The sequence below is a fragment of the Polistes canadensis genome, unplaced genomic scaffold (genome assembly GCF_001313835.1).
Source record: "Polistes canadensis isolate GaletaPanama2010 unplaced genomic scaffold, ASM131383v1 scaffold_33, whole genome shotgun sequence".
NCBI classification, from domain to species: domain Eukaryota; kingdom Metazoa; phylum Arthropoda; class Insecta; order Hymenoptera; family Vespidae; genus Polistes; species Polistes canadensis.
This window is the reverse complement of record NW_014569580.1, coordinates 318,308-332,568: the sequence shown is the minus strand read 5'-3', so window position 1 is coordinate 332,568 and position 14,261 is coordinate 318,308. Positions and strand designations below refer to the sequence as shown.

The window sequence follows — 14,261 nt, the reverse complement described above, 5'->3', positions numbered from 1 at the left end:
ACACACTTACCTGCTGAATACGAATTTTTCTATGTTTAGGTATGGAGTCGTTCAGGGCGACCTTACTGGGCTCGTTGAAAGGACGAATATCTTTGAGAGATTCGACGCTGGGTGATACATCATTGACATTACGGCCAACTTCTCCGGAAACCGATTTCTTCACTCTTCCAACACCAATCCCAACACTAGTGACACTACCAACACTACCACTCCCAACTCCTGTCGTAGTAACGTTATTACTACCAATACCAACAGCACTACCACCAGCACTACCACCACCAGCAGCACACTTGTCGGCTGCTTCTAAAGGATTAATGTAAAGGTTGCTGTCCGCCTCTTCCGTTAGGTCGCCCTTAAAACGTTCAACGAGAAAAAGAAAATGGTCGATCAGTGATAGAAGATAATAATAATTCGTAGGTTATCGGCCTACCTGAGAATGCGAGGGATGAGTTTGACAACTAGCGTAAGTGTCAGAACTGTCGACACTCCCTTGCTCGTTATAAACTTTGCCGAACGTAGAAGAGGACACGTCGGGTGCTTGCAACGGTGAAGTCTTCGTTTCAATCGCAAAAATTGATCCTATACGATCAATACCGCTTGCAGACCTGAGAGATCGTAGCTCCTGACAAACGGGATTACGAAAGTCGCTCGTCGCCAATGGCATTATGTTCTCGGCGTCTCTGAACTCTTTGTATTCCTAAAAAAGATCGAGGAGTCCCTCTAAAACCCTTGGCCAGGTTCCGCGACACAACACCTTGCGGCGCCTGTTGTTTTTCTTCTCTCGCGGATTAATGAGAAGAAGTATTAGATGAAATAAATGAAATAATAATTACTCGCGATTTATTCGAAATTATATTCATTTTCATCTATGTATCCTCAATTACGTTGAACAAAATAAAACGAGATCGATTCACGATTCCAACAAATAATATCTTTTTCTTTTCGACAAGATCAACATTTTATTCTATATGTATAATATTATCGAATCCAATTGAGCGATTTATTTTCATTTCGTACGAAATTATATGCAAAACGCGAACGATCTTTTATACAAAAAGAAATATCTTCGATAAATCATTAGCGAAATAAATTTGCGAATGAAAAATCGTTTATTTAGTCGATATTTAGAAAACACGATTCGTCGGATTTATTTTTCATAATTTCGGCGATAGAAAAAAAAAAAGAAAAGAAGATGAAGAAGAAGAATGAGGAAAAACTTGAAAGGAATCTCGAGAAGAATAAAGTGTCACTCTTGACTAGAAGCGAGCTGTGAAAAGACACTTTTCAAACAATAGGCAAGAAGTATCAAGGTAAGAGAGACATCGGTGCTTACCCTCGAACGTGATACTCCTCCAAAAGAGTTGTTTACTCATGTTTTTTTTTTCTCTCTCTTTTGTCTTTAATATGTTTTTTCATTACATTTCTTTTTTATTGAAAAGAAAAAGAATCCTTTCTTTTTTTTCTTTAATTTATTTAACAAATAAGAAAAAAAAGCCACAGAGAAAGATAATAATAATTAATAACAATACTACGTGCTTGTATACTAAATGTTCAATGAAACATTCTACTAAAGGATTGTCATGACACATGTAGGTACAATTATATACTCGCCTGGTATGTCCGCGATGGTAATTTGCTTTATAGACGGCATTGAACAATGTAGAAAATACAGGAAAAAGAAGAAGAAGAATGGAAGGATTAGAAGAAGGATTAGAAGAAGAAGAAGAAGAAGAAGATTTCAATCACATTTAAAGTATCTCAATCAAAAATATTACGAAATATGAAACTTAAGGAAAATATTTGTTACATGTGCGTTAATCTTAGCTAACAATAAAGCGTATTTGTTAACCCCTTTAGCTACGATGCAACTACGAATAGAATGAAATCATCTTTACTAATTGTATATGTCAAAGAAATTGGCGTAGAATTGTTATTTCAATGCTATCGAGGCATTGACTATTCATTCAAACTACATTACCATTGGTACAAAGTAGCATTGATGATGTAATTCAGAATTAGGCCAATTTCATTTCGACTCGCTGCGAATTTCAAAATCCTCAGGCATCGATCAATCGATCGGTTAAACCCCTTACCTTTCCCCTCCCCCACCTACTCAAATTCACTAGCCAACATTCCGCTAATTCATGCATTAATCGATGGATAAATATATTCTAATAATACGAACCAAAAATACATACACGGAGTATATGTTTGGTGCACCCGTCCTCTTCAAAATCCACGATAAGACTGGCACGGTATCCTCTGTGAAAGTACTTTTATTAAATGTTGTTTATATAACTTTCTAAAGGCTACATATACATAAGAAAAAGTAATATTCTTAATAAATAGAATTTCCTTTTTCGGAAAGTCATATAAACAACATTCAATAAAAGTACTTTCACAGAGGACCCTGTGCCAGTCTGACGTTGGATTTCGAAGAGGAAGGTACGTCAATTTTATACTCCGTGATTTTAAATAACAATGTACATTTTTTTCGATTGATTAACAATTATTATTAGATGTGTCGGACAATTCTTACGTGCTCTAATGATATTGGGGATTTTTTTCTTTTTAAACTAAAAGTACATTTGTTTTTAACGTTCTTGATCAATAATTACTTCGAGTTGAATATTTTCATTTGATTAAATATTTAATCGACATTATTTAATATTCGAAGTATATTAATAAATATGTAATGTTTTTTTTTTCAATGTATAATCGTTTAAACTTTATTTAATTATAACTCGCGTATATAATATCTCATTTAAATTGATTCTGATATTAACAAATTTTTTAATAACAGTTAAAATAAAAAACGAGCAACTGTTAAACATGAACAAAAAAGATCAAATATTTTTCCTATTTTTTCAGTATATTATTTTTCTATTCGCTTAATTTTGAATGCTTTCGAGTTAAACTTATGATGAAATTAAGATATATTAATGTATTTATTTCTAAATTGTTTTCATTCTAAACACACTATACCAATAGCTTTTTTTCAAGCAAAAATCTAATAAGCGTAACATTGTACGATTTTTTAAGTGACACACACTCTTGTATGTCTAATTTATATCAATATAAAAAACATGCACGTACAAAATCTATTGACTAAATCTTTCTGTAACACTAATCTTTTTAGCAACGTTCTAATATTTTTCGAAATAAACAAATTGAAAGAATTTGATCAAACTTAAAACATCGATTCCATTTAAATTTCTAGACAAAATAATACTTTTTCACTTTAACTATAATACAAAATATCAAAAGTATCGTTCTAATATAACGATCATGTTACTCTAACGTATATGGATCAAGTTATCGCCAACAAATACTACGAAAACAAATAAAAAATATTATTTGATTTGTCATTCTCTAATCATCGAACAGACAAAATGTTTCAAACATAGAAAAATATCGAATTCGTTAGTTTCATTTAATAGCGTGCACTCGACAGCAATAGTAATTAATAATAGTAATAAAAATAGTACAGGGTGGGCCAACAATACTACGGTTGGTCGAAAGTTATAAGGTAATTCGAAAAATCAATTAAACATTTGCTAATATCGTTTAAACTTGTAATTAAACTTGTGCAAATGTACGAAGTTAAGTTAAGTTTGCAGTTTTATAATTTGATGAAAAATAAACTTGTGAACAAAAAATCAGGAAAGAAGGGAGATGGATAAAAAGTTTATAGCCTAACGCGGAAACAATTTCTTTTTTTTGATCAAATTCACTTTCATTTAAAAATAAGATAAAAGTTTTTCTCTATCGAGGCTCAAAACTTTTCAATCTACCTTCGTAGATTTTTTATATCAACCTAGGATATTTTAGGATATTATCTAAGGATCTTACGTCCACCCTGTAATAACAATAATAGTAGTAATACTATTAATCTTATTAGCAAAGCCGTAATACCGGAGGGGATTTAACTATTATTAATTAACTCGATTCGCCTGTTGGCCTTAAGCAGTTGTGCCAAACGAGATAATATAGTGCTAATTAACAAGGTGTTTGGTGTACGTACGTGAACACGTAACACGTGTTTTCTGCTTTAGCTTCGTTTTTTATTTAATTCTAGTTTTTTTTTCTATTTTTCTTTTTTTCTTTCACTATGCGTATCTTTTATTCGAGCAACACTATTATCAATGAATTAATAAGATGAACAATTAATGAATAAAAACAACGATCTAACGAATAAAAAGTATAATATTACATAGTGTAAAACTATCTAACAAGGCTTATTTCCGATACATTGTGTACGATGAATTTGACCGTACTGAATAATTTCTCATACATTTTACCTTTTTCATTTTCTATACAGTATTATTTCAAATAATTCATTTTAATCGTCTCATTTATTATCTACATTGAACAAAATTAATCTCAATTTTGTTCTATTATTTAATTTTATAAATCACAAATCGATAGAAATGAAATTATATGTATATATATACTCCTCTTGTATATGCCAAGAGTGTTTCAAAATTACAATCCTTGAAAATCAATTCAAATGAAATAACGTAATTTATTTTTTACGGTAAAAATTTGTGGACAAAAATCTACAACGAAGAGTTTCTGTGTGTGTACGAGAATTATTATAATTATTATCCGAACAATTTCCAGTACACAATAAACATTATATCATTTCTAAGAATTATATATAAAAATTCTCCGTACTGATAACGCGTATATGTAAAATTTCGAGCGATTTATAAAAAAAAAATAACCAGGTTTTCGTTAAATCGAATCTTTTTAAAGAATGGCTCAAATTTACATAAAATAACATGACGAGAGATCGAAAAACGGATGTGTTCTACTTAAAGTTAAACCGAGAAATAGATAGAGATACGTATTTACGGTTAAATATATCAAACACACGCGAACTTTGGCAGTAACGATTTCAACTCTATTCCATCTGTCTTTTCTTTCTTTTTTTCTTTTTTTCTTTTTTTTTCTTTTTTTTTCTTTTTTATCTTTTTTATCTTTTTCCAAAAGAAATTATTCAGTTAACGGCACGTTGTATATCGATTGAAACATAAGAGCTTGCTACACATTATGGCAAGAATAAGGGCGCAGAACTAAACTAACAATAAGAAGGAAGAATAAGAATAAGTATAAGAAGAAGAGGAGGAGAAAGAAGAAGAATGTAGAAGTAGAAATAGAATAATAAGAATAAGAATAAGAATAAGAGAAGAATACGAGTCGAATTCTCGCTTGGCGTGACCGCCTTGGCGATATCTCGACGTGCCTTGACCTAGAAAATTACCGAGGCACACGCAAATGAAATTGCAGGTGAGGGTTAGGAAGAAAAGGGAGCTGAAAGGGGGCTGAAGGGGGAGGGAGAGAGAGAAAGAGAGAGAGAGAGAGAGAGAAAGAGGACGACGAGCTACATGTTTGGCGTCTAAAGCTTTGAATGAAGGAGTATCGTGTCAATGAAAAAGTTGTGCTGCGGTTGATTGTTTAATCGGAGGGTTGCCATTACATACACCTACCAACAAACCTCTTGTAACAATTGTTTTCCTTCTTTTTTTTTTCTTTTGGTTCATTTTTTATGAAAACATATAATAGTATAGGAAGATAATATTGGTACGTTCATTTTGAAGAATAATATATGCGAAGTGGTGTATGTAATGTTACCGTGAGAGAGAGAGGAAGAACGTTTGTGATCGTAAATACCTTCGTAGTACAAAAGCAACACTCGAATTCGCTAGGTATTTCATCAATTTTCTCGAATTTTCTGCTCTCTTTTTTCTCTTCATCCTACAAATGTCACACACACAATTTTGCGATTTTACTTATCTGCGAGTAAGACTCGGTCCTCTGGATAATTTCGCGAAATATTCAAATCGTTCACATGATTTCTCCTTTATATTTATTTTCAATTGTTATTGACTGGTAAAGGAACAATTTCACGTTAGTCAATTTTTCTTTTATCCTATCGATTAAATTTACTAAACGATTTCAAGGGTAGATCATTTACACGAATACTTTTACACTTGAAAATTTTTGATTCAATTAAATAAAATAATTTCCTTTTTTTTTTTTTTAAACGATTTAAATGCTTTGCGAACGAACAAACGTAAGAAGAAAGTGTTTAATAATAAAAATAGAATATAGGAAAACGCGAAAATGAAGAAAACAACGATCAAAAAGGAACGTGAAAAATAGAAAAATAAAAAAGAACAGAAAAAGAAAAGAAAAATGGCATAAAAGATTCGATCACGTGGAGCCAGAGAGACGCAAGTATACTCTTTCTTTTTTTTTTTAATTTTCTTTTTAAATTATATACGCGAGATCGGAAGGAGTGCAAGTGTGTGTAAGTAAGTAAGTAAGTAAATAGTGTTGTCGTGCGAGTCGCAAACTTAGGAGTATAGTATAAGTAAATTAAGTAGTCAATTCTTGAACGTGGTCAGACGGAATGAGGTTCGTTCTTTTACCGACGTTAGAAACGAAAGGTTTACTCGAACGAACCTTTTTCGCGATAATGTCAATCGATTGATGATGATTGTTTTATTTTTTTTTTTTTTCTTCTTTATTTTCTTTCCCATAAATTATTAATGTGAGACACACGGTGCTAAAATATGGTGTACGTATAAAAAGAAATGAAAACGTGGTAACAACACGGTTCGGATTTAATATGCAGGATGTTTTCTACACAAGTTTCGTTCGTTATTCTCGAAAGATCGATTCATTTGTAATAAAATCGAGAATAATAGTAAATAATAGTTAAATACTCGCTTGTTAAACAGCCTGTATATCAAATCGTTTGTAATAAACAAAAAATAACGGACGTCACAATTGTTTTCTATCTTTACTTACGCGAACTTTTAACGGCATTGCGTTGAAGAATTTCAAATTAAATCATCGCTCGATCTGTCTTCGTTGATTATGTGTGTATGTATAATATCACTTGATTTTCTGATAAAAAGAAAAAAAAAACAAAAAAAGGAAAAAAGAACGAAGAAATGAAAATTTTATAAGAAATATCTATCGTCAATTTCGTTTGATCGGAACTAAAGTAAAATATTTTTTTTATTAAAAAAGTAAAATATTTATGGTTTCTTCTGTCTTTTCATTTCCATAGGAACCGCCGATCGTAGGATTTGTTCTCCCACGCCTTTGCGTTCCGCACACATTCCCTCTCTCTCGAAATAATTTTTTTCAAGATATTTTCGAATAAAAAGAAAAAAAAAAAATAGAAGATTTGATTTGAAGAAAATTTGACATGTAACGTTTTGCAAAAATGTGTATTCTTTATTTATTATATTAGCAGAAAAATTCCTAAATCGAAGAATAGATTAGATATAAATTTGTATAATTTTGTTGTGGTATAGTTCGTACGAAAAAAATTAAATGGAAAAAAAAAGAAAAATATGAAAAAGATATGTCATTGTCTTCTTACTCTCTTTCTCACACACACACACACACACACACACACACACAATTTCGATTTGATTATTTACGATTCGTGCAAAACGAATTTCGAGTTTCGCAAAAGTTTTTGTAAAAAACAAAAAAGAAGAAAAAAGAAAAAATAGAAAAAAAAACAAAGGAAACTCGAGAATATGTCCTGTCGTATAAAAAATATTAAATAAAAAGAATTAGTAAATATAAAAATTGGAAAAAAAAGCGCGTTAATTAAATTTCGTTGGAAATATTTGAATACACGTATTTCTGTCTTTTTCTCTCCTCGCATTCATTCACAATTGGAAAATAGTGGTAATTAGTTTCATTCGTCTATTCAGCCAATATCACATTTCAGTAATCATCATTATCATCAACATTATTATTATTATTATTATTATTATCATTATTAGTAATAGTAGTAATTACACATGTAAAATTACATACGATAATCTTTTTTCTATTTATTCTGTTTTTTGTTTGTTCGTTCAGTTTTACAATTTTCTTCATTTCTACGTCTTTTAGGTATATTCGTTCAATTATCGTTCCGAGAAAAAAAGATTCGAATCTTAATTATATAATTAATTGTTTTGTTGTTGTAGTAGTAGTAAATAATAGTTATTATTATTTTTCAAGATAAGTGTGTGTTCGGCGGGTAAAATTTGATTAAAATGTTTTAGGATTTGAATGTACGTATGTATGAAGAGAACTTATGCGATAAGTTTTAAAAGATATTTAAATTTTCTAATGAAAAAGTAACGAGATCCACTTGTCTCTTCAAATATAATATTAAATAATTCGGAAAACGTTAATCCTATTAGAAATGTTAGACACTAGTGGTTAGTTCCGGAACCATTAGAATAAGTTTCGATTAATCGCAATCGAGTTTTACTTTTTTTTTTTTCCGCATAGATTCGTTCTAATAGAGACACACAACCAACAAGACGGCAAGGTCCGACAATTAGAGTAGGTCAATTTGTCTCTTCGACGAATCTGTGTGTGTGTATATATATATATATATGTGTGTGTGTGTTAGAAGGGCACAGCTTTTCTCAACGTTGCTGGTTCAATGCGCGCTGTCGGACATTGCCTGTAACATATCGACACGAAAAAAAATCTGTCAGATATATATGAGCGTCTGATGTATTGCGGTCGGGCCTTTTATTTTTCTTTACTTTTTAAAAAAAAAAAAAAAACCCCCCCTCTACCAAATTTACTCAACTTATTATTTGTTTCTATTCAATTAACGCACTCTCATATATCTGAATTATTTTTTTCTTTTTTTGTTTTTTTATATTTGAATGCTTTCTTTTTTTTTATCACCACTTGACTGACATTGCCAATGGTTTTTTTCTTCTTTTTTTTTTTTCTCTCTCCCTCTTATCACAACGAAAGTTTGTTATTTTTATTAAATACATCTATATTAAGTAATATGTTATATAAGGAGATTAGTTAAATTAATAATATAATATATAAGTAATATTTATAAATCATTCCCATTTTTATATATACGCATGTATAATATTTATGTATCTTGAAATTGAATTATTTCCAATATTATTGTTCAATATTTTTCTATAATTTAAGTATATTAATTATATTGCAAATGAATTAATAAAATCATCGATTAGCACATTTATTAATCCTCATTTCTTTAAAGTTCATATATCTTAATTATAAATTTCATTTTTACAATTGTATAACATTAATATATAAGTAAAATTATATATGCGCACATAATTTTTGTCTATAAACATAAAAGAAATAATTAGGTTTATAGAAGTTTAAACAATTGGGGTGAAATTCTCGTTTAAATTTTACATAACATTTGATAGAACGAATATCAAATGTTTGGAAGTTATTTTTGTCAACGATAAAAGAAAGTGTAAAAAGATGGACGAGAATAATATAGAAATTAAAAATAACCAAATAAAGATAAAATGAATTTAAAAAATATTTCACGAACAAACGAGATCCCGTAAACTATTAGTTCGAAGTTAAATGTTTCTCGAGCAAATGAACGATCGATCCAAGAGACCTTTGTACTTTATGAATACTTGTTCATTCGATCGCAAAAATTGAACTCAATAATAAAAAAATATCGAAGAGGGGGCCAAAAGAAAAATTATAACTGATCAAATGATCAAAGCTTTTAGCTATCGACCAAATTATTTCCACTTCGTCGACAACGATTTAAAATACAACTTTGTATTTATAAAATTGAAAATATCAAAATTATCGAGAGAATTAAAAATAAGAAAAATAAAGAAAAAGAAAAAGAAAATACGTGAAACGAATATATTAATATTACGTGTTTATAAAAACATAGATTATGTGTAAAGTATATAAATACGTATAAAGGTTCAATTGTATTGTTTCAAAATGGTGTCTCACATAGGAAAACGAACGAATGTGCATGTATACTTGTCTATGTGTGAGTGTGTGTGTGAGGGGTGGGGAAAGTAAACGGGTGTGCGAACAAATCGTGAAAAATATTACATACATCGAAATATATATATATAAAGATAGAATATCGTAGGAAAAATCGTAAAAGATAAATATAACGATGAAAAAAGAAATAATCGTTCTTTCGGGCTCCTCAAAGATCGTTGCTTCGTTCGCGAAAGGTTAAAGACTTGCGCAGAAAATAAATCAAACGAATCTTTGTTAAAACACTTGTATATATATTATAGCAAATAGTAAGTGTCCTAAAAGTGAAAAATTCTTCATTTTTCTTTCGATTGGGCTCATTTGTTTGTCTAAGGAAACACCGTGACTGCAAATTCGCTTCTTAAAATGATCAAAAAAACAACAAAATATTGCAATTTTATTGAATAAATCAATATTGAATTGTGTGCGTTAAAGGACTTTTTGGACACCCCGTATATTACACCTCCAACATTTTAATATGGGGTGAAGGGGTGAAAAAGAAAGAAAGAATGTTTTATTCTGAATTTTAAACGACGTTATTGCGCAAGTCTCCAAATAAAATGAGAGTACATTTTATTTCTGCTTTTATATCTGCTTATGAGAGTTTCAACATACTTCGTATGAATCATTCATCGTGGATGACACGATATTTGCATGAACAAAAAAAAACAATAAAATGTTAAATGTTATATAGGAAGGATACAAGAATTTAAATAAATAAATAAATAAATAAATAAATAAAAAGTCAATCCGTTCTCTCACTTGCAAATAGGAACGCGAGAGGATCGAACGTTTTTATAGTTAAGTGTCATGATGTACACACACATGTATATACACATATATACATATTATATTATAGTATATATATATATATGTATATATTTTTTTATATGGATAGTTATAAGATACATAGTTAGATAGATAGGTTAGATAGAAATATAGATAGATAGATAGATGGATAAAAAGATAGATAGATAGATAGATACATATACATATACACGTAGAAGCGAACTCTTCTTTCACTCAGCTGGCGTGTAAGATGCTATTTAGAATGTCATACTATTTTCAGCACGAACCTATTGCATCTATATATCAGAAAGAACACGCGTGGCAATTCTTGGACTTTGCAATCGTTAGAAACATTGCGATCAAGGTATTTTCTTACTTTTGTATATATATATATATATATAATATACACACGCACATAGGCATATACATATGAACCCGTAATAACATTGGCAATTTAACATTAAGAAAAGAAACGATCGTTCTTCTCGCTTTCCTTTAACTAACAAGGAATACATAAATCATCGATATATCGTTAGATCGGTAATAATCATTATTTGCAATTGAAATTTGTAAATAATGCATCATTTTTTCCTCTTGCGACTTTTATTTGTTTTTTTTTTTTAAGCTACAACATCGAGCACACTTGAAGTTGCTTTTTAAAAACGATTAATTTTGTTTTCGTAATCTTTTTTTTTTTACTTAATTTTTAGTACTTCATTTTTGAAGATATTAAAAAATATATTCGTTGATAAGTGTAATAAAGAAATGTCAAGTACGGATTAAAATAATGAAAACAAAATACAGAAATGTAAAAAAGTAATAAATATATGCAGTGTTGTCAATATTATTATTAATTTATCTTACAAATTTTATTGTGTGCAATATTTTGTATTTATTAACAAATATAAAAAAACGAGCGACCTAAATGTTGAAAAGTCTAAGAGTCATTTTAAATTCATCCTCAAACTCAAGGATTCTGTTCCGGAGCAAAGATATACAAATCATTTCTAATTAATATAATAATATAAAGAAAACAAAAAAAAATTGTAACAATTTCATTCGTTATTGGAATAAATTATTATAGCAGCTAAAAAGGAGTAACCAGAATAATATGAGTAAAAATAAATACTTTCGAGTGCAACAGGTTAAAAAGGGTTCACACGCTACAATTGTATTGTCAATATGCAAAATATCAGATCATAATAATTCATAACAAGTCGACGCATGAATTATATATACTTTTGTCTTTAAAATCGCAGCCGTTGTTAATCGCAACTTGAAACAGCATTGATTTATTTATTTTTTTTTTTTTTTAATGATGATCGATAACGAATGGCTAATTAATCTTGCTAATTATTTTTTTCTTTACTCAAACTTTCGAGCGTGCTCGATGAAAAAAATAAATAGATAATAAAATAAAAAATAGAAAATAAAATAAATAGTTAAATAAATAAATGTATGTATGTATATATTTAGATATATGGTGTCGGTAATAATAAGCGTTGATATCTGGCTCCATCGCTTGTTGCTTTACGCTAGAGTATAAAAGCACAGGGCAGGAACACGTAATAAGGTCGAATTCATGCTGGCGACATAGTGCGACACACACCGACATTTTTGCGAAAAAAGAAATTTAAAAAAAAAAAGCAAACGAACGAACGAAGAAAATTGTTTAAAATCCAAAAATCAACGATAAAGACAACAACAACAAAAATAAACGTAGAAATATGTCGTAAGAAAAATATTAATGCAACTCTAAAATCTGTGAATATCGACTTGAATTTCGTTCGTGTAAAAAATATATATCATTGATTGTGAGATTTCGAAACTCTAGAGAAATAATTCAAGTTTAACGCGTCCCACATTCGACAATTCTACGATATCGTGTAATTTCAAAGGCTAGAGTTCAAAGTTTCCACCTGAGCCGAAAGTTTTTTAAAGCGATTTTACAAATTAATTACACTTTTTATCTCGACTTTTTTTTACTTTTTCTTTTTTTAGGAAAGAGTTAAAAATCGTAATTTTATGTAGCTCAGACTCGTAGTTTTATTGGAATATAAAAAAAAAAAAGAAAGAAAAAGTTGGCCCAAAGTGTCTCGAAAAAGTGTAATTTATTTTTTATAATGACTTCCTAACTTTTGGCCCATCATTGAAACTTCTCGTCCTACTTTGTACGCGTAAATATTTGATCCTTTTTTTTTTTTTACACGTATCATATGGAAAAGGAAAAAAAAAAGTGAACATACGTTGCACAATTGCAATTGCAGATTTTCGATACTCGGCATAATCCTGTGAAGAAGCAGGACGTTGCGAAAAGGGTTGTAACGTCAAATATTTAGGAAGATGCACTTGTGAACAATTTTGTGGGCTTCGTTTTAAAAACCAACAAAGTAAATCAAAGCAAGCAGTTCGTCATAATATACGTACATAATGACAAAACATTGAAATGATAAAACATCGACCAGCCGGGGAAAAAAAAAAGAAATATATATATATACATCTACATTATATTGTAGATTTTAAACAACGACAATAACGTTCGCGGCCTTCCTGTGGTTTTATGCTCTACGTTTTACGAAATAGATGCTTCCTCAGAAACGAACGAGAAATAATACATATTAGGAAGCTATCTGCTTCGTCATTGTAACGAGCCTATTTATCCGATTCTCGACGATATCATTAATCAAAATATTTTCTATCAATCCATATTTTTTCAAGCTGATTGATAGATATTTTAGGTAAGAATCACAAAATTCAAATAAAAATCCTTATAATTTTGTAAAAATCAATTATTATTTTTATTGAAGAAATATATTTATTCATTAATTCGTCTAATAATAAATAGATAAATAAATAAATATACATCTCGATCTCTCAACCGTCGGGAATCATTTAGGCTTGTGAATGATGAGGCCATTTAAAAAAGAAAAAAAAAGAAAAAAAAAAAGAAAAAAAAATAGAATATATATATATATATAATTTCGCCAATATATATTACTTACGCTGGGTGTCGTATTGCCTTGATTCGCGTTCTGCGCCGGTACCTCGTCGTGGAAATAATCGTCGTTCTGTGTCCCGGGTACGCTCTGTGCGAAGTCCAATAAACGACGATTCGGACTATCCGGGGTCGTCGGTAGGTCATTCGGCAGATTCGGGAAACAGGACGACGTGCTACGACGATGCCGGGAGAGACTGTAATGCTCATAATTACGATAGCAACCGGGACCGGTTTGTGCAGGGGCCCGACCGCAAGCGGATTCACCTTCCGTGCTGTTACCATCTACCCCGGACATGTTGTGACCTGGAAAGATGTATTTTAGAGAGCATCAGGAGTTTTGATCGATCGGTTTGTCGCTTCTAATCGAATGACGATTAATGCTGCTCGATTGGACGTCGTTTAAGGGATTATCGATATACACGGTGTTCTTGTCTCTTTTTTTTCTATTTTTTTTTTTTTTTAAACCGACGGTCAAATTTAGAAAAGGTGTGATTTTTAAATGAAAGTACTTGCGAGACCGGTTAATTTGTGAAACACCTTGTATCAATGTGCAGATATTTATTAATACGAACGAAAGGGATAAGGACTTTGAGTGGTAGGCGTTTAAAATAGAAATATATATATATATATATATATATAT

General features: G+C 30.2%; 1 protein-coding gene across 3 annotated transcripts in view; it reads right to left on the bottom strand.

Annotated features, from left to right (window-relative positions):
* The window catches only part of LOC106784282, a 32,322-nt gene that overhangs the window by 5,963 nt on the left and 12,098 nt on the right, over window positions 1-14,261 (bottom strand). Inside the window, exons 3-6 of one of the 3 annotated variants that reach the window (XM_014743640.1) lie at window positions 13,626-13,924; window positions 5,677-5,760; window positions 431-697; window positions 11-352 (exon numbers count right to left, since the gene is read on the bottom strand). In XM_014743640.1, coding sequence (XP_014599126.1) covers window positions 11-352; window positions 431-697; window positions 5,677-5,760; window positions 13,626-13,924 — 992 coding nt within the window. The remainder of the gene's footprint in view (window positions 1-10; window positions 353-430; window positions 698-5,676; window positions 5,761-13,625; window positions 13,925-14,261) is intronic. The other 2 variants (XM_014743641.1, XM_014743642.1) reach the window with 2 other exon arrangements.